The sequence below is a fragment of the Lutra lutra genome, chromosome 4, assembly GCF_902655055.1.
Source record: "Lutra lutra chromosome 4, mLutLut1.2, whole genome shotgun sequence".
Classification (NCBI taxonomy): domain Eukaryota; kingdom Metazoa; phylum Chordata; class Mammalia; order Carnivora; family Mustelidae; genus Lutra; species Lutra lutra.
This window is the reverse complement of record NC_062281.1, coordinates 38008642-38030531: the sequence shown is the minus strand read 5'-3', so window position 1 is coordinate 38030531 and position 21890 is coordinate 38008642. Positions and strand designations below refer to the sequence as shown.

The 21890-nt window shown below is 37.1% G+C and overlaps 1 protein-coding gene across 4 annotated transcripts in view; it reads left to right on the top strand.

Moving 5' to 3' along the window:
• Positions 1 to 21890, top strand: part of VPS13B (vacuolar protein sorting 13 homolog B) — a 763452-nt gene that overhangs the window by 578495 nt on the left and 163067 nt on the right. For all 4 annotated transcript variants that reach the window (XM_047723595.1, XM_047723597.1, XM_047723594.1 and 1 more), the window contains one exon: positions 14722 to 15117. In XM_047723595.1, the coding sequence (XP_047579551.1) occupies positions 14722 to 15117 (396 nt within the window). The remainder of the gene's footprint in view (positions 1 to 14721; positions 15118 to 21890) is intronic.

The following is a 21890-nucleotide window of genomic DNA, read 5'->3' as shown; positions in this document are numbered from 1 at the left end:
ATTAGCGCTTTGAGACACAGAAAGATGAGGAATTGAAAATATCTTGTAGATTCACAGTCATTGTGACTACTAGTGTTTTCCCCCATCAGGTTAACCTGGATAGAAAATAGTCTAGAATGCATTGAGGTAAATGGGAAGGAAAAAAAATAGTGGAAGCCGAGAGTATAAATAACTCCTTCAAGAAGTTTGTGAAGAGTAGTAATAAAGGGTAGTACATGAAGGAACACCTGGGATCATGGTCTGGGGATTTTGTTTTTATGATGAAAGGAACTTGGGTTTTCTCATATTTAAATATTCTCAAGAGGAATCCAGTTGAGAGAAGAATTAGGTAAACTAAAAAAGAGAAAAGATCAATGTGGTGCCCAAGAAAGAGGGAAGGAGAAGTATCCAATACATATTTGAGAGACCCAGTTTTAAATTAGAGAAGCAACAGATTCTCTAATTTGTATAACAGGTTAAGGAAGGGAATTGGAAAGGGGCATATGCAGGTAGTTTTTTAGTTTGGTAGCAAGAAATTGGTGGAAATCTAATGGCTTTAACTTTCTCCCTGAAGTTAGAAACAAGATCACCTATTGAAGTTGAAGAGGGACAACAGGGTATGATGGTTTGGAGGCAGAACAGCTTGACATCATGTTCCAATGTGACTTTTTCATATGCCATGTGCCTTCTCATCTCTGTGTCTTTTTTAACTTTTACATCATGGAAATTTTCAAATACATACAAAAGTATACTATGTAAGTAATTGTCAGCTGTGGGCAGTGTTGTTTCTTAGTACACCACTTCCTCACCCTCTGTATTATTTCGAAGCAAATCCCATGCATCATATCATTTATAATATTTCAGTGTTATGTATCTCTGTAATGTAAGAACTTTTAAAAACATGACCACAATACTGTTATCAAACATGAAGATAATTATTCTTCAGTGTTATCAAATATGTAGTCAGTGTTCAAATATCCAGTTATCTCATACATATGTGTGCAGAGAGGGGAAAGGGAAAAATGTATGTGGATGTGTGGGTGTTTGTGTGCATGTGTATTTCTTGGGATTTTTTTTTTTTTTTAAGCAGAAGCCACATATGTTCTGTGCATGACTATTGGTTGATATGTCCTTCTAGTTTCTTTTAATTGTTAGGTTTTCTACTCTATCATTTTTCATCTCTTGTAATTTATATATTGAAGAAGTTAGATCATTTATCTTATAGAGCTTACCACAGATTGTATTTAGCTATTTAGTTGAGAGAGAGCGAGTGAGCTGAGAGAGGGGGAGAGGGAGAGAGAATCCCAAGTAGACTCCCCACTGAGTGCAGAGCCCCACACAGGGCTCTACCTCACAGTCCTGTGATCATGACCTGAGACAAAATCAAGAATCAGACCCTTAACTGACTGACCCACCCAGGCACCCCTATCACAGTTTGGATTTTGTCTATTCCCCTGTCTTCTGTATTTGCTACATAAAAATTGGTAGTTGGTTTAACCTATTCAAGTTTGCTTATTACTGTTTTTTTTTTTAGTAAGACTGTTCTGTAAAGGGGTTTGGGTTGTTGCATCAGAAAGCACATACTATCTGAAGGTCTCTTTTTGTGATGTTAAAGGCCATTGATGCTAAATGCCTGATTTCATTGGAGATTACAAATAGTAATATTTTCATACTAACACTCCTTGTCCATGTATTAACTAAGATACTAAAAAAAAACATTCCTTCATCTACTACTTGTTTACTCAATACTATTGCTCATCTAAGGAAGGTAGGATAAATACTGAGTTCTGTTCCTTTATTTAAAATGAGTTTTTTTAGAATGAGTTGATTTTCTAGAAGAGAACTTTTTTACAATGTATGCATGTATCAGATCATCATAATGTATACTTTAAATAACTTAAAATGTCATTTTTCATTTGTATCTTAATAAAGCTGGGGGAAATGAATTATTTTTCTAGTATATTCCATTGGTAGCCAATTAGTTGTTGCTTGGTATTATTCTTAAGTCATTATTTTTAATACTACTCCAATTATCTCATCATTGGAAGTGGGAGTCTCTAGAAATTGGATTCTTCATGTTTTTAATCTTCCCTCACTGTGGGATCTTTGTTCCCTTATCGCAAAACAAAATTTGGCTGTTCCCAAAAAGTAGCTCTGCTGTCTCCAACCCAGGATGAGTACAAGCCATCACTGAGAAAAGCAAAAGAGAAAAAGAAAGGACATAGACATCAAAAGAGCAGCCAAAATTATTAGAGCAATAGAATATGCTTAGCCCTTATTTTTTTAAAGATTTAATTTATTTATTTATTTGTCAGAGAGAGAGCGTGCACACAAATGCAAGTGCACAAGCAGGCAGAGTAGCAGGCAGAGGTGGAGAGAGAAGCAGGCTCCCTGCCGAGCAAAGAACCCAATGAGGGACTCGATCCTAGGACCCTGGAATCATGACCTGAGCCGAAGGCAGCAGCTTAACCGACTGAGCCACCCAGGCGTCCCATCCCAAAAACGCGAGCCCTTTTTGATGACTGTTTAGAGAGAGAAGTTCATTTAGAGAAGTTCAATTTAATATACTCATTTTAGAAAACCAGTACATTTACCCTATAATCAGAATATTTATGTTGTGATTGGAGAGCGGGGATAAAATGTAGTCAAAAAAGTCAATGCCTGATCATAAGAATATGTGTACGAGAATAATGCTGGTGGTGATGATGCCCACATCCCAGGTGTCAACACTGTGAACTGCGCCAGCTGACCGGGACAAGAACATGTGTCAGGCCATGTCTCTGAGCCTCCTCAACAGCATGTGGGACAATTTATTCCCAGTTGCTTTGGTCTACCATTGTTAACTGGACTACTCATAGGTGCCACCACTGAGGTCTTTACACTTCACACCTTCAATAAAAATACATTGATCTCATTGTCATGGGCAACTTTCCAGGTTTTCTAGTTCTCACATCTGTGAATACTCAGTCTCCACTGTCCATTATCATCAGGAGTATGTTTACTTGGACACCGTCATAAAAATCTGAATTTGAATTGCTGAATAAGAAAAAAATGTTCTATGACCTAATAAAAAATATTTTTTATTAGAGATGCTATAATTCATAAAGTCAAGGTTGATTACAGATTTGTTCTGTTTTGCATTTACCTCTCTAAAATGGGGCTAGGGTGTAGGAAGCACCATCATTCCTGTGCCTATACATAGCCACCACCACGTATGTACTGTTTACTGAGCAAGCCTTACTGGTCTTTAAAAAAAAAAAAAAAAAAAAAAAAGTGTCTCTTACAAATAAAATTCCAAAGGAAGAAACACTTAACAAAGAAGTTTTCTTTCATAAATGTTATGATTTGGATATAACAAGCCATATTGAATCCATTGGGTTTTTGGTAATAGATTTCAAAATACATCATAAATGTAAGTAATATGATGACTAATGGGTCAAGTAAAGTTGGAACATTTTAAATGAGAAAATAGCTGGAACAGTTTTCAGGAAACTTTTCCAGTTGATGTTTGGTCCCCCACAAGGTGTGTATTAACATAAACTTAGGGGAATCACCTCTGGGGCTTGAATTCGCTCTCTGATTTCATTACTACAATATGATTCTTTTGCTTTCACTATTAAGTCATCTCCTAGGGTGATGGGAGCGTAAAATAAGTGTAATTTATTTGTGTTTGTCTAATCTCCTTTTAACTCAATAGTCATCTCATCATTCCATTTCCTGGTAGCTGTTCAGAAAGTTTTGAAGGGTGATTAGAATCTGATAATTGACAGGCATGGGTTTGCTTGGTAACTTAAAGATATAGACTGTGTTCTGGGGATGATGCGAAATTCTCTCTGGCAAAGGAACAGATGACTCAGCTGGCAGATTCTCTATTACTGCATATTCTTAAAACCTGAACTTTGAAAGTAATCCATTTATTAAAATTTGATGAGGATTATGAAAAAATTCTAAGCCTTTTAAAACAATCTGATAATAACTGGAATAAAGTCCACATTGACAATTTATGGCTGGTTCTTTATCCAGGTATAATTCCAGTTCCTCTAAAACATTATATAGCTCCCACTGTGTCTCTGTTGAAGAAAACTTTTCTAGTCCATTTTTATTACTGTTTTCATCTTAATGATGAAGTTAATGTTTTTCATCACTTTTCAAGTATAAGTACTAGAAAATACAAACTACATTGCTCATTTCTTTTTGTTTAAAAATGCCAGACTCTTTTGTTGCATAATTTTTCCCATTTGTAAAAATCATCTTCCTGTCATGATGAAACTGAAAATATTTATAATAAAGGCACTAATTTTTCTACCCAAAAAAGTGATTGATGGTTCAAGGATGTGAAAGTTTTAAAGGCACTGGGTGGGTAATAAATGTAACAGTACAAATTTGTAACACTTTCGGATATGACAGTAACTTCATGATTTTAGTTGAAGGATTCATACATGTTGATGGACTTTACCCAAACTGTAACAGGCACGATTTCATTTGTGGTGCTTTTCATTATGGTACATGCTTCCTGTCTCTTGGTGCAGCTGGTACTTTTGAAAGCAATACCTGGTATTACAGAGTAGCCTCATTTTCACTCTGCTTTTAGGGCTCTTGGCTTTATAGCACTCTCCAGCTTGTCCAAATGGGACTGCCCAGCCCCTCTGTTTACACCTGGACCCAGCTCTAGAGGGGCAGGGATGAGGGACTGCATGTGCCACTTGGGGGGCACCCTGCTGAGAATGTTGCACCATATGCAAACAAACATACAAAAAAAAATTTTTTAAGGTGAATTACTTAAATGTTCTAAATCTCGATTTGTTTCTTATAAAAAGTTAACAACAGCTGTCTTGTGCTATGTATATATAGTTCTATTAGAGTTTTGAACTTTATGAAAACTTTCACCAGCTGCTGTTCAGTGACTGTGAGATTGTACTCCTAGGTTGAAGATCACCCAAAGAATGAAGTTTTGATGTATACATCAGTTTTGACATGACCGCCCCCCAGGAAGGATAAGTCAAGCAAACGAAGTGTCCAAGGAAGAAGCCCTCCTTGACCAATCCACTGCTTTGAGAGAGGGTTGTCTAGAAACCAGCACCACAAAAAATTAACATTAAAAATTCACATTTCAAATTCATTAAATAAAAGAAATATGAAAGAAATTTAAGTAACTAAGCTTTCAAAATATTTTAAAAATCTATGGCATTTATGCTTCTGAAGTTCTTAAAGTTTAAGGTCATATCCTCACTCTTGGGACAAACTGTATGAGAAAGGAAAATCCAAGAATATCTTTTTCTTAAAAATTTATTGAGTCCTGCTGAATTGTTATGTATAAATTAGTGACCTAATAGAGATTCATGACTTTTAAAGATAGGACAAGATGGGCAACTGTATTAATTATATACTTGCCATCTCTGTTTGAGGCCGTTGGAGTTGTATGCAGTATGTATTGTGCGCTGTCCTTACTGTTGCTTGGGAAAGTGGGTCTTTCTGATTTCAGACTAGTCAAAGTAGTTATATTTGGTAAAAATAAGGTCAATAATGTGACTCAAATAGATTCATAGTTGAAATTCAGCAATATAATTAGATTTTAGTACACGTTTCTTTCTCTGAATTATCAGCATTTGAACTCTACTGACAAAAAGAAGCCTTCTTTTAAAATGTATTTTAGGGGTGCCTGGGTGGCTCAGTGCATTAAAGCCTCTGCCTTCAGCTCAGGTCATGATCCCAGGGTCCTGGGATCGAGCCCTGCATCGGGCTCTCTGCTCGACAGGGAGCCTGCTTCCCTTCCTCTCTCTCTGCCTGCCTCTCTGCCTACTTATGATCTCTGTCTTCAAATAAATAAATAAAAAATCTTTAAAAAAATAAAATACAATAAAATGTATTTTATAATACAATCTAGGTCCTATGAAAGAATATATTCTCACTTGTGAATTAACCTATTTTAGATAGCACCAAACTGACCTGTGCTTTCGAGTTTTACCAGCTTAACTGATTCTAGTCTAGCTTTAAAGCCCCTAATTTTAATATGCCTCATTCGGTGTTAGTAAGATCAAGAAGTGTCCTGTGGCTTCCCTAATACATAGGAATAGCATTTCATTTTTTTCACCTTCTACAGAAGGGCCACCAACAATGTTCTACTCCCTTGTTGGAGGGGCCATGGAGAGTGGAAAACAAACCTCAAAAACTAACCTAGTACACGTTTGGTTAACACATAGGCCTAAAGTGGGCTTCCCCTACGTATTGGAGCCATGGACATATTCAAGCTGTTTGGCCTTTTGAGGAACACATGAGACTAAAAATTAATGAAATGAAATGGAAAAAAAAATTATTCTATCATGCATATGACAAAGTCATTGAAATAACATTGTTTTTTATTTTTTAAATTAATATACAATGAAATCCTTTTTTGGTGTACAGTTCTATGAATTTTAATATATATGTAGATATACATGACTGCTACCACAATCAAGATATTGAATGGTTCTATCATCCAAAAAAAAATCTCTCACCATATTTCTTCATAATTATACCCCCCCCAAGCCCTAATCTATGATAACTACTGCTCTCTATCACTTTAAGGGGTTTTGTTTGCTTATTTTCTCTTTTAAGGAATGTCATACAAATGGAATCCCATAGCATATAACCTTTTCAGACTTGCTTCTTTTGCTTACATACTGCCTCTGAGATTTACCCAAGGTGTTACATGTATCGGTAGTATATGCCTTTTTATTGCTAAGTAGTATTCCATTGTGTGGATGTACCACAGTTTCACAATTCATCCATTGAAGGGCATCAAAATTATTTCCAATTTTAGTGTTTACAAATAGAGCTACATCAAACATTTGTGTGTAAATTGTGTGCACGTAAGCTTTCATTCCTTTATGATAAATGCCGAGGTGTGGGATTGGTGGGTTATATAGATCATATATAAAACTGCTAAAATGTTTTCTGGAGTGGATGTATCATTTGGTGTAACCACCAGAAGTGCATGAGAATCCCACTAGCTCCAGCCTCTCTACCGCACTTTATATTGTCAGTATTTTTTATTTTTGTCATTCTAATAGATACCCCATTGTCATTTTAATTTTACTTTTCTGATGACTAATGATGTTGGGCATCTTTGTATGTGCTTATCTGTCATGAATATATCCTTTTCAGTGAAGTGTCTATTCAGGTCTTTTGCCCATTGTAAAATTAGGCTATTTGTTCCTTATTACTGAATTCTGAAAGATCTTTATTTTGGATACAAATCTTTTATAAGAGAAGCAGTTTGCTAATATTTTCTCCCAGTACATAGCTTGTTCTTTTCATTCTCTTACTACTACTTTTTACAGAGCAAAAGTTTTTAGTTATGAAGTCCAATTTATAAATTTTTTTAATTGAATCTTGGTTTTTTGGTACTGTATAGAAGAACCCTGCCTAATCCCAGGACTCGAAGATTTTCTCCTCCGTTTTTATGTAAAGTGTTGAAATTTTACATTTTGCATTTAGATCCATGATCTTTGATCCATTCTGAGTTAATTCTGTATAAGGTATAAGGTTGGGTTCAGGCACTTTGTTTTTTGTCTTTTTTTTTTTTTTTTTCCTATGGGTGGCCAACACCATTTGTTAGTGAAACTATCCCTTCTTCATTGAACTGCCTTTGCACCTTTTCCAAAAATCATTTGACAGTTTTTGTTTGGACTATATTTTTGTATGCTCTGTTTTGTTCCACTGACATATGTGTGTATCCTTTCTTCAAAACTATACTGTCTTGATCATGGTGAGCTTCATGCTAAATTTTAAAATCTTTTAAGTCCTCCAGTGTTCCTCTTCTTTTTCAACGGTGTTTTGGGTATTCTAGTTTGCTGTCCTGTAAAAATTTTATAATCAGCTTTTCTATATCTGAATAAATACTGCTGGGATTTTGATTGGAATTTTTCCAAATTTATTGATCAGTTGGGAGAAGATTGACATCTTTACTATGTTGAGTCTTCTGGTCTATGAATATAGGTAGATTATGTGTCTCCATTTAGTTAAGTCTTTTTTGATATTTCATTAGCATTTTGTAATGTTCAGCATACATACCTGTATGTATTTTATTAGAATTATACCTAAGTATTTATTTTATTTAGAGCTATTATAAGTGTAATTTAAAAAAAAATTTATTCCATCTGCACACTGTGGTTTGTAGGAATGGAATTAGTTTTTGTGTGGTGATCTTGTATTCTAAAATCTTGCCAAATTTTATTTATAAATTCAAGGAGTTTTTCTATATATTCCATGGAGTTTTCTACATGAGCAATCATATCATCTGTGAATAGACATTTTTTCCTCCCATTCTTTATGCCTTTTATTTCTTTTTCTTGCCTTATTGCACGGGGTAGGATGTTTAATATTATTTAGCATTACATAGAGTATGAGTAGTAAAATGCATATACTTGCCTTGTTCTGATCTTAGGGAACAAGCATTTGATCCTTCATGATTAAGTATGATGTTAGTTGTAGGTTTTCATCTATGAACTTTATCAGGTTAAGGAAGCTCCCCTCTTAAGAACTCTTAAGAACTTAATAGTTCTTACCATAAATGGATACTGAATTTTTCGAACTTTTTCTGCATCAATTAGTATGATCTTTTTGTTTCTTAAACCTTTAACATCATTACTTTGATTTTCTAATACTGAGCCAACTTCATAATGGGTGTTTATGATGGGGGTATATTATTAGTATTACATGTTGCTGGTTTGATTTCTAGCTTTCTTTGAGGACTTTCATGTCTCTGTTCTTAAGGTCTGTAGTTTTACTATCTTTATCTGGTCTGAGTATGATGGTTTCATAAAATGGGTTGAGTAATATTCTTTCCTCTTCTATTTTCTGTGGCACAAGAAAATGAAGAAAAGAAGGAAAAGAAGGATTTTCATAGTCCCTGTTGTGAGCACTAGGAATTATCTTCCCATTTCCTGAAGCCAGAAATAGAGTATTCTGTCCTTATTTCTCGCCAGCTTTTAGGTTTTGAACTTTTAGATTTTGAACCGCGTTTAGCACAGGCTGTGGGATACAGAGGGAAAAATGACAAACTCACCTCTATTTTGGTAGTATTTTGCACTCTAATCATCTTCTGCAGTCTTCTGTTACCTTTATTTTTCAGTGTCCTCCAATAGCTATTTTGTTTTTAGGTTTTATAATTGCATTCTCTCCACTTTTGGATCTACATAAAGTGGGAGGGATAGGATTCTATCTTCCCTGGAATCCTTAAATAATTTTATTTTTAAGAGAGAGTATGCATGAGCCAGGGAAGGGGAGAGAGGGAGAGACAGAATCCTAAGAGGTTCCCTGCCCAGCCCAGAGGCCAATGTAGAGTTCCATCTCACGACCCTGAGATCATGACCTGAGAAGAAATCAAGAGTCAGATGCTTAACTGACTGAGCTACCAAGGCGCCCCTGGAATCCTTAAATAATTTTTTTTTTAAAAAGGGAACTGGCAACTAGCAAAGTGCAAGGTATATTAGATGTTTTTGCTTTGGAAGAAAAGGTTCAAAAAAAAAGCTGAAACATTCCTAAGCCTTGAAACTTCATTTATACTCACATTAGAAACTCAGAATATCATGTGAGTAAATATGTTTTGGGATTTGTGTTCATTTTCTATTGATGAATAACAGATTAAGCACAAATGTGTGGCTTGCAGCAACACAAAATTATTGTCTCGCAGTCCTCTAGGTCAGAAATCCAGGCCAGTACAAATGGATTCTCTGCTTGGAATCTCACCAGGCAAAAATCAGGGTGTCCGTTGGGCTGGGCTCTAATCTGGAGGCTCAGAGAAGAAACTCGGTCTAGTTGTTTGCATAATACAGTTCCTTGTAGTTGTAGGATTGAGGTCCCTAACTCCTTGTTGGCTGCCTCTCAGTTCAAGAGCCACTCATTCCTTCTCACAGGACCCCCCTCATCCTCAAAGTAGCGATGGTATATAATAGAGCCCTTTTTAGGCTTCAGATGTCTCTGACTTCCCTTTCTGCTGCCTTCATATGCCTTTTAAAGGGTTTATATATTTAGGCCTACCAAATCATTTCTGTCTGAAATTCAACTGGCCTAGGCTTTTTATCACAACTATAAAATCCCTTCATAGCCCAGCAGTACCTAAAGTAGTGTGTGATTTGATCACTAAGGGAGAGGACTTGGGCAGGGGAGTCATCTTTAGAATTCTGCCTATGACAGAACCAGATTAGAATGTTCCGGGGTGCTCCTGCATGAAGTGACCAGACACGTACTTGTGCTGAGTTGGAGGCCCAGTGCTGCATATTAATGATGAAAAATAGGCACTCACAGAACTTGTTGATTGGCAGCAGATATAATCTCACAAAAAGATACTTGTGCAAGGCCAGGTTTGTGGACTAACTTCTGCAGAAACTGCTGAGCAGTACCCTGAACATTCAGCATTAGGTGAAGAAAGGGTACAGTACAAAAGGAGAAACATGAGCAAAGGCCTAGTGGTATGACATAGCAGGAGCTGGGAGAAGAAGGCTCTATAAACTCTGATATTTCTGGAACCTTATTGTGTGAGGCAGGCAATGGTGGCAGATAAAGAAAGGCAGGGCCTTTTTTTTCCATTCTAAAAGGAGCTTGGTCTTTTATACCATAGGTAAAGAAGAGCCAATAGAGAGTTTTAAATAGGAGTGAGCCAATCAGGATTGCATTGAAGCAAATCATTTGGAAATTACTCTGGAGACTGTATTAGCAGGAATTGGTCTAGACAGAGAAATCATTCAGGAGGTTTTATAATAGCTGAACAATATCAAAGCCATGGAGGGAAAAAATGGGGACTGGCTAGAATGCTGGAGAGGAGATTGGATTCAAGCAATATTTTGGAAGTAAAATTGACAGAACTTAATCTTTGAGTGGGTTTGGACCAGGAAAAGAACATGAAATGTGTTTTAAAAAATCATATTTCTTATTTGAGTCACCTGGTAGATTATAGAGCCATTAACTGAGACAGGGAATAGCGCATGTCCAAGAGGAATAAATGGAATGTTTTAGATAAAATGATTTGATGAGCCTAGGAGAGTTCCAATAGAAAGGAAAAATTCATTCATTTTTTTCCTTCATCACATCATTAAATACCCACTTAGTTTAGTACTCACTGTGGACTAGACAGTAGCTTAGGCACTCAGAATACTAAGATGTAGGAGAGCCCATACTGTCCAGGAGCTCACAGTTCACTGGCCTGGGACAGATACATAAGAAGTTAACTCTAAAAATATATAAATAGGTGGCTGACGAGCCACCGCGCACAGGGTATTCTGGAAGCAGAGGATGGGCAGCATCTTCCTTGGCTGCAGGGTCAAGAAAGACTTCTGATGGAACTGACTCAAGGACTAAGTCTCAAAGGGTGAGATAGGCAAAAAAACAGAGGTTTAAATGTTTTTTTCCTGTATCACTGGGACCACAGTGATACCTGAGATAGGATCCATATCAAGGTAGTAGTCAAGCAACTCTCCGTAGATATGGCAGGTGTATGTATGTACCCTTCCACTAGTGCTTTGACAGTCTTCAGTTAGGGGAAGTGGATCCCTTTGGTTCAGCAGTTGGCTTAGGTGGCCATTTGGGCAACTTCCTGAATGGATCACTAAATTGGTTCTATGGCTACAGAAGGAATACTTCAGACCCTTGATTTAAGTCTGTGTGTTACAAATCCAGACCAAAGCAGGTCGCTCTGGCCACCACATTTGAGTCTCCTATCTGCTGTAGCTTTTGTTTCGGTTTCCTCTTGTTCCTTTCGTCTCTTAAGATTGTCTTCTTTTTTTGCATTGTTGTAAAGGTGGTATTATTTACTGTGAGGCCACAGAATTTGGAAACCCACATGAAAGGGTAGGGAGGCAGAGCAAATAAATGTATGGGTCGTTTGAACCATCCGGTCCTCCTAAAGTATTTTGCCCACCAGCTTCTTTCAGTACTCCAAAATCTACAAATCAAAAATAATGCCTTTCAACGTGTGGCACCGGTATAACCAGATACTTCCCTGAAGAAGAATAAAGTCAGGCCCCCTCCTCACACAGTACTCACACTCACACAGTACTCAGGAGTTAATGCAACAAAATCATAGACCTGGGGAACCTAGGTGGCTCAGTCAGTTAAGCCTCTGCCTTCAGCTCAGATCATGATCGCAGGTAGGGATCTTGTCCTGCCCACCTCTGGCTGCCTGCTCAGCAAGGAGTCTGCTTCTCCATCTGCTCCTCCCCCCCAACTTGTGCTTGCACACACATGCTCTCCCTCTCTCTTTCACTCCCTCTCTTGCAAAAATAAATAAAATCCTTAAAAAAATAAGTCCTAGACCTAAATATAAGAGGTAAAACTATAAAACTTAGAAAACTAAGTGTCAGTCTTTGTGATCTTGGGTTAGCAATGGTTTCTTAATATGACCCTAAAAGCACAAGTAAAATAATAAATAAATTGGACTTCACAAAAATTAAAGTCTTTTGTGCTACGGATAATACCATCAAAAACCTGAAAAGACCATCCACAGAATGGGAGGAAATGTTTGTGAATCCTATATTTGGTAGGAACTTGTATCCAGAATATAAAGAACTCCTACAATTCAATAATAACTCCTGTAATTCAATAATTCATTTTAAAATGAGCAAAGGATGTGAATAAACATTTTTCCAAGAATATATACATATGGCCAATAACCAAATAAAAAAAGCACTCAACATCATTCATCATTAGGGAAATAGAAATCAAAATCACGGGACGCTTGGGTGGCTCAGTGGGTTAATCATCTGCCTTCGGCTCAGGTCATGGTCTCAGGGTCCTGGGATCAAGCCCCGCGTCGGGCTCTCTGCTCAGCAGGGAGCCTGCTTCCCCCTTTCTCTCTGCCTGCCTCTCTGCCTACTTGTGATGTCTCTCTCTGTGTCAAATAAATAAAATAAAATCTTAAAAAAAAAGAAAGAAATCAAAATCACAATGGGCTACTACTTCATACCCACTAAGATGACTGTAATCAAATATGACCCAGCAATCCCATTCCTAGGTAGATACCAAAAGAATTAAAAACATGATCACATAAAAATTTGCACATAAATGTTCATACTGGCATTATTTATAATAGCCAAAGAGTGGAGACGACTGAAATGCCCATTAACTGTTAGTGGATGAACAAAATGTGGTGTATCCATATTAGGGTGTATTATTCAGCCACGAAAAGGAAGAAAGTACTACATGTTTCAATGGGAATGAACCTTAAAAACTTTTACTACACTAACTAAAAGAAACCAGACCCACAAGGCAAGATATTATGTAATTCTGTTTATACAAAATCTATAGAGACGGAAATTAGATTAGTGATTTCCTGAGGCTAGAGGTAGGGAATGTGTGGGGAGGGACTGCTAAGTGGTTTGGGATTATTTTTGTTGTGGTGATGATAATGTTCTGAAAGTAGATAGAGGCAAAAATTGCATAATCTTGTGAGTTTACTAAAAACCATTGAACTGTACACTTTAGGTAAATTCTGTGGTGGGTGAGTTAACCTGTCGATAGGAGGTTTAAAAAAAAACCCAATTCCTTTAAGTTACTGTGTTTTTTCCTGTTTAAGAAAATATGGGGAGCAGGGAGCATTTTGGTATTGCAAAGGGTAACTCAGATGTCTGATCCTTTCTGGTGGACACCTAGCCAGAAGCAGGACTCTCCGAGTTTTGCTGGGCCCAATTAAAGAATCACATGAGAAGACACACTTAAAAAGAATTGCCTGAGGGAACATGGGTGGCCAGGAGAAAACTCTAAGGTGCTAACACCTGAGGAAGGTGAAAAGAGGTCCTCCTTATGAAGAAGGATATAGAAACTAACTTTATCTGCTTAATAACCTTGCCGTTAGCTTCATATGGGATTGGGTCTTATATATACTCGGTCTCCAGTGAAAAGAACACCTGTGAGGTTCAGTACGCTCAAACATAGGCGAGACATAGTGTACCAGGCACTGGGTATAAAGACATATGACATGCCCTGCCTTCACAACAATTATAGTCTTAGGTCTTACTGATAATGAAAACAGAAGTAAGAAGGCAAAAACAGAAAATTAAAGCTGGTCAGTTAAAAAAAAAAAAAAAGCTGGTCAGTCTCTATGTCAGGTGCTGAGTAGCAAATAAGGACAACACCTGGTATATGGTGCGTATAAAATGGACTGTAGGTTTGAAGAGATCTCTGTGTACACGTTACATTGGATGGGGTGTTTAAATGTTTTAGAATGTGGAATGTAGGGAACCATGTAAGGGACCCTCCTGGTTCTCACCAGGGCACAAAGGGGAAGCAAAGCTTTTCTACATACACTTGATCAGGGAATGGGGCAGGGAAGGCTACTTCAGCTAGTCAGTTGGACAGATATTTATTGACACTATATTTGTGTCAAACATTGTGTTAGATCCTAGGGGAAGTCCTTTTACCTTGGAAGAAAGAATGTCAGTTCCAGTAACAAACTCAAATAGCTGCTTAATTTTGGCTCAGAGTGGGAGAGCAGAAATAGATGTCCACGCGTGGCCTTCGCTCTATCAGGAACAATCACATGGATTGAGACACGATGGAAGGCACGCGAGTAGTCCAGGGAAAGTGGTCCTTCAAGTAACTACATGGGAAGAACAGTTAGATGACGAGCGAAAGAATTCCAACACCTGGCATCCTAATGAGTCCACCGTACAAGTGTGGGGAGACTTAAACAGGAGCTTGACAGGGAAGCAAGGGTTTCTATTCAATGACAGAGCTTCAGTAATTTTCTTCTCTTTTTCAATTCTATAGCAGACATCAACTTGGACATATCAAAGCCTTTGAAAGCAAACCTGAGTTTTACCAAGTTGGATCAGATAAACAATTTATTAAAGAAGATAAGAAGTACACACAGCAAAGAGACATCAGCGCCATCAGACACCTCACTGAATAAGGATGAGTTTCCAACCTCAAAATGTTACCGTGGTAAATTTTCGAAATCTAAAGTTCATGGTGATGGAGCACAGAAGATTCCATTTCAAGAAAACATGTGGAGAACTGTTTCTTGCTTTCAGAAAATTTCTGTCCATACTACTCAGATTGTGGTCTCCATGGAAACTGTCCCCCATCCTAGTAAACCATGCCTGTTAGCATCTTTGTCAACCCTCAGTGGAAGCCTTAATGTCAAAGCAACACAGAAAATACCTGGTAAGTCACAGAAAAGGGGAGAGGGAGATGATAATATGGTTTGTTGGCATCTGAAAATGCGTAATTTTAAAGATTCATATTATGTAGAGTTTAAAAGTTTTTTGTTTTTTGTTTTTGTTTTTTGTTTTTTTTAGAGGTTAAAAGTTTTAAGGACCATTACAGAGGGGGATATTTTTTGTGACCTTATTTTAAGAGCTAAGTTTGTAACACATCCTTTGAACCTAAATATTTTATCACCTTAAATGAATCTGTTGCTTTCCATCTCTTCGGGTATGTTCCTACAAATGTCTGTAAAATCATCCACTTCTGAATTCATTTTTACCTAAAATAGCTTAGTGGAACAGTAGAGTATCAAGTTTTGTGAACCCTTAGAGCAGTGTTTCTCGAAGCATGGTCGCAGAACCAACAGCATCAGCATCACCTAGGAACTCGTTAGAAATGCCAGGTTTCAGACCCCACCCCTGACCTACTGAATCGAGAACTCTGGGCGTGGAACCCAGAAATCTGTGTTCCAAAAGCTCTACAGATGATTCTAATGCACTATATGAAGTCACTGGTAACAGTTAATTTAAAAAGAGAGAAATTGTTCAGGTGGCAGCTATGCTACACAAAGTGTAGCAAAAACCAAGGTTCAACTTGGCAAGGACAATGCCATTGACCATGCCAGCAGTACCTGGAAGAGGAAGGCTATGCTTCAGTACCTAGCCTCGCACAAGGTGGTGTGGGGCTCTGCAAACTGGATGGCGTTGATGGGTAGAGAGGTGAGAAATTAACAGGCATCTACCTCTTTCTCTTTTGTTACCATGACGGAAATGTTAATGTGCTTTTTCACACTGAAAAATGGTAGGCAGAAGGAATGGGAGGAGGGGAAGAGAAAAGACAAGATACAGGTGGGAAGTAGCAGTTTTCAGTCACAGAACCTGCTACTGTAGGAGTCCAGGGCACAATGCCAGAAATTTTACTTTGAAAAGCAAAAGTAGCATAGAGGAAACCTTTTTTTCCACTTTAATATGCAGGAAAGAATTGGGGCTAGAGGGATGGTGTAGGGGATAAAGTAAATCCGAAAACTCTCTGTAACTTAGTTGCTTACTAAAAAGTGGTTAAGTGGCAGCTGGAGACCCCCTGGAACGTAGTTCCATATAGCCAGTTTGGGCACAGTAGTTTAAGAGATAAAGGAAAAGTTTTATGGTTGAGAAGTATGAATTTTAGGCCAAAAAGTGGATGATTTATTTCTTTCTCACCAGAAATATTTGTGACCAAGCCAGCTAAAAGCACTGTATTTTTTTTTATTGTCTTAAAAGTTAGAAATGAAAAATGTAAGGTCCGTGGGACATGAAAGACTAGGAAACACTGGAGGCTGCAGTGTCTGATTTATCCACAAATAAATTGCAACCCAGACAACACTGACCGGTTCCCACGCCTTTCCAGTTGTACCTTAATCATAGCAGGAAAAGGTTAGGATGCAAACAGAGGGGAAGAATTTAAATGGACTGTCCTCAATTCTAGGTCCTCTTCTGTCTTGTTTTATTCGTTTGCTACTCATATTTTACCCACTTTTAATGGTGTCTGTCCTCAATAAACATCTCTATAATGTCGTTAAAATCCTCTCACTGAGCTCCACAAGATAGCGGACTCATTCTGCTTTTGTAGCTTGTTTTTTTTTTCCCCCCCTTCATCCTGGAAAAACTACATACCCCATCCCTTTTACAATTATGCCCTTCAATCTAGTTAAACACAGAAACAGAAACTATAGCTCCTACAAAGACATATTGTATATAAGTGTAATGTGTAGTGTCCAACAAACGTTCTCAAGGAGTTACTTGTGTCAACAAACAAAACCAAATTGAAGTTAGCTCTTTAATGGGAACAATTTTATTATGAGAACATAACGAGTGCCAAATCTGTTTTCTCTACATTTCTTCTTCATGGAGCAGCATGCCCAGTTTAAAAAGATAACAACGTTAGCAAGATAATCATTAATTATAATCAAATAAAATAAGAGTGTGTTAAGTTCTAGCTATTGCTGATGGCTGATTTCAGGGAAATTATAATTGCAAGATTATCACATATTTTTCAAAATTTAATTTATAGCTTAGCAAAACTTTTTAAAAGCCAAATATCATTTTGATGCCTTGAACATTAATTTCATTATATAGTTGAATACGTTAAAAAGTCATGCTTTTCAACCTGGATGAAATAGACTCAAATATACATGCAAGATATATTTTTGATGAGTGGTAAAAAGTATCCCTCACACACCCCCCCCCACAAAAAAAACCCTCCTACCAGTAGTTATATTTCTTTTTGTATTCTGCAAGTGACATCGTTCTGCATTGAACTAAACTCTTTTATAGTATATCTTTGAGCTGAACCTAGTTAATGTCAGATTTTTATAGTTTGAATCTAATACAGAAATACCTAACTGTGTCTTTGATTTTACAGTTTATATAACCATTGTGACCATCTGCAGCAGCTGCACTTTTCAAATTATTTGCCGAACCAAATTGAGCACAGTGACAAAAGTAGTCATCTCAGATGTACTATTAAACAGAGAGAGAAAAAGGAGCTTTGCCTTGGTACAGTATAGCCATCTGCTGTACAGATGTTATTGTATAGAATGACTTAAGATAAAATAATTGTAGAAAATTTTCATTAAAACCTCAACAATTTACACTTGTTTATGCGAATCTGCATAACTCCCCAATGAGACAACACACTTGGGGTTTCTTTGGTTCTCACTTACTTTCCCTTTGATCCTTTTTGATGTGCTGACTTTAATAAACACAGTCAAAAACACTGCAAAAGCATCATGGAAAAAACTACAAAGGAACAATTATAGCAGCAGAAACTACTCTAATCCCTAACTTACGCAAGCTATTTTTAGTGAAATATTTTTTTTAACACTCTTTATGTGACAATGTTATATAAACAGGGTAAAACAGTCCTTTCCAGATGAGTTTTAATTTAGGAGCTGAAATAGATTTGTAATGCCAGAGGAATCTTATGTTCTAAGTAATATTTAGAGAAACACAATGGGGAATGTGTTGTAGGCATGTTTCCTCACTTCTGAAAGGTACAAAAAATATTTGAGTTCATTTAATGATTGTATTTTTTATCATCGAAACTGTCATAAGCTTATGGGAAGAGTATGGGGGAAAGGGAATAATAAAAGCATGAGAAGGGAAGGTTAATCTTCTTCCCAAGACACTGGCAATACACTTACATCTAGGATGGTTTCATATTCATTTACTGGTTTTTGCAACAAAATATGTACAAATTATTTGCTGAAATGTTCTCATCATTTGAACCAATATGAAATGGTTGAATATTTTCAATTTAAAAAAGAAAAAAATCCACAAGTTCTTCTTAGCCTTCTGTACTATGCTGTGACCCTAAACTAAGAGTTTCAAGGGACTTAATTTTTTTCCGAATTCTACTCTGCAGATGCTAGTGTAACAGCGACTTATAATAACCTAACTCTTATTTCTGCTAGAATACTTACGTTCTCCCATATGTCTTTGGTAAAATGGCTCTGAAGTTCTGATTCTAGTAGACGTAATGCTTAGATTTTTTCAGTTGGTATATAATACTGAAAAAAATAACAAAATGAATCTCATTTAGAGATTCTATCTTATTTTCGGAAACATTTTTATTTCGGAAAGGCTGATAGTCTTTCTTTTGCTATCTATTAAATCCATCCCATTCTGTAGTGTGTTCTTTTAAAAACAACCCCCTTCCCCCCACCTACACACATAACACAATCTTTTTTTGCCGTTTGAAGTATGTCGTTTTTGGAGAAACCATAAGTGTGTAGCTATAAATTGTGAACACAGTGTAGCACTTTCCACAGGCAGGGTGGGGAGTGAGCTGCAGACTTTAGCTCCCCTTGTCAGAATAAATTATGGCTGTATTAGGGCGGCACTCCTTTAGATTTTGGCAAAGGAGGGTACGCGATTCAGGCTGTGGAATGGCTATGCTTTAGGCTGCCTCGCTGTTGCTCAGGGATGCTTAGATTAGCAAACTCCATGGAGATAAGAAAAAAGGAAATGGGATATGAACAAGTTCAGTGGCACAAAGGATTGGGGGAAGAGCCTAAGTGAGGCCATCTTGGTTCTCATTTTAGTCAGAAATTGGAGAAAAGTTGCAAGGATCCCCTATCCATAGGCACTTAGGGGACTTGTCATCCATGGCAGAAAACAATGAGCTGAACTCCTCCTTGTCTAAGAGCTGTCGTTTAAATAACTTTCACCACCCCCGCCTCTGTCATCCAGATGTACTTATCTATGTGTATAAACAAAAATAGAAAGAAAGCATAGCTGCATTATTTTTCACATAGACAAATGCCTCTTCTCGTGTTCACCGAATTCAAGAGCAATAAAACATAAAGAAAAAAGTTCTTTTTCATGTACTGAAAAAATGAAATCTGGTCATTAATTGATACAAAGTGGAGCTCCAGCTTTTCATTCCATAGTTAACTGGATCTCCTGAGGAAAATCTCTTAAGGCCTTGTCATAGCTGTTGGATGCGGCAGAAATGCAAGTAAGCCTAAGGGGAAATAAAACATTAAATTAGATATGACTACCTAAAATAATATGTCGCAACAGCAAGCCATTTACAACACCCCAAAGACTTTTGTTACTTTTAAGAAATAACTTCTCTTTCCAGTGCCTGAACAATAGGAGATGAATGCTTTGACAGTTAAAGCCGGAGGACACACTTGACTTTTAAGCTGCCACTGAGGACGGAAGTGGAGGCACAGCTTGTAGACAGCTATACAAATCACTAACAAACCTTAATGAATATTGGGTGTGGGCATCAGGGTCCTGTCATTTTTGACACTATATCCCAAGTAGCGTAAACCCAACACTCAAGGAAAGGTGGGGACCTCATCGGGTCTCTAACATCTGGGATTTTATTTGTCATTTTGGCATACCCCGCAAGCGCAAAAGAAAGAGTAAAAGGGGATTATCTTGACAATGAAATGAGTTACTGAATCTTGTGATAATGAAAAGCAGAAGAATTCTAATGCCTTTCTATAGTCCCTGAGGTAGAGGTGCGTTTATAGTTTTGCAGAAGTAAAATGGAGGCAGGCAGAACAGATGGCCTAGAGTCTGTGAAACATGACACCCCTCACCTCACAACTGAGTACCACTATTAATCCTGGTCCGATTCTCTCTTATTACTTTATAACAAGGTTCAAAGTTGCTACTGATGAACTAGTGTGTCCCTCTTACTTTACTCTTAAATTACCTATAGATTATGGATTCTCTTCAGCAGTGGTATTTTCCTGTGTATACTGAGGACTGTTGAGACATTCAAAAGAAGTAGAATAGGAAGTTCTAAAAATTAAATGAGAAGTAAGGAGAAAAATAAAATTCTCATTACTTTTTTCCAAACTAGTGTTTCATATTGTTTCTCTAATATGGTGGGAAATAAAAATCATAAATGTATAAGATGCTATCTGGGAGAGTAATTCTCTTGTCCTCTTCTTAGAAAAATCACACACGATGGAGAAGAAATCCCACCATGCAAATTTTATTCCCCTTGTTGTAATTATTACATACAATAATATATGATTAGCTGGAATTTTGGATAATAATAGGCAATATTAATACTATTATCTTTGATCTTTTTTCACACCCTTAGAAAGAGAGGTAACAGATCAGGAATATTTGATGTTTTTTTAAAAAAAAATAAAAAGTCAAAAACCCACTGGGAGATGAATGCGGTTCAGACACATTTACTGGGATATTTAAATATTTCTGTTTCAAAAGCTTTGTGCATTTTTTTAATGTCTTACATGATTATTATTCTTCACATACATTTTTTGTTTTAGTGCTAGGTGGTCACCGTAGCTGCTTTGGATTCTAATGGGAAATCTTTAAAATACATAGGATAGTTACTTTAGAAATCAAGATGATAACTGCTCAGTTGCATTTCTGATGTGTTAAAAATCCTCTAATAAGCAAGCAGCTTCAGATGTCAAGCACTGTCATGTGCTCTGTGTAGTGAACATCGTGTACCTGCCCAGCCTTTCGTAGAGGGAGATGAGCTCATCTCAGAGAGATAACCATCTCTGACTTTTTCTTCTGATTCATCATCGACCTGAACTCCATTTGAACCTTGTTAGACAAAAAACAAGCAGAATTCCTGGCCCAAACTATAAAATATAATTAAGCCCTTTTGAAATGATGTGTAAAAGAACATTGCTGTACCCCCACTTATAACCACTACCACCACCACAACCAATAAAGTTAAATCAAGCACTGCCTGTAATGGATTAAAATAATAAATGTTCCTGGATTTCAGTGTTTGAAGTACTTGAAGAAAACAGGCTCCCAGCAGCCCGGGTAGCTGAATGCAGGAGAGACATTTATTAATGACGAGTTCAAGGATTTGGCCTGTTTAAGATCATTACTTTCTGTTTACCGTGTGTTACACATCTTTTATATTTTTTACACAGCCCACATGTGTCCATATGCAATAATGAAAGCTTTTTTTCCAACAAAAGAATTGTTAATTGTGTAAATATGGTTCTCTTGGGGAATGTGAAGTCTTCATAGGACTCTGCTTCCTCCTAATGAGAAATCCAGTACAATTATACTCTTCCAAGTATATCAACCTTCAATCTTGTCTCTAGCCACATTGGTCTATTTCCTCCTATTATTTTTAGTTACCAGATTCTAAACTTAATCTAGACTGCTAGAAAACTGTTGGCCTTAGGTTCGATACTTTAGAGTTGTGTCCCATTGCATTGGACTTTGTATATTTTA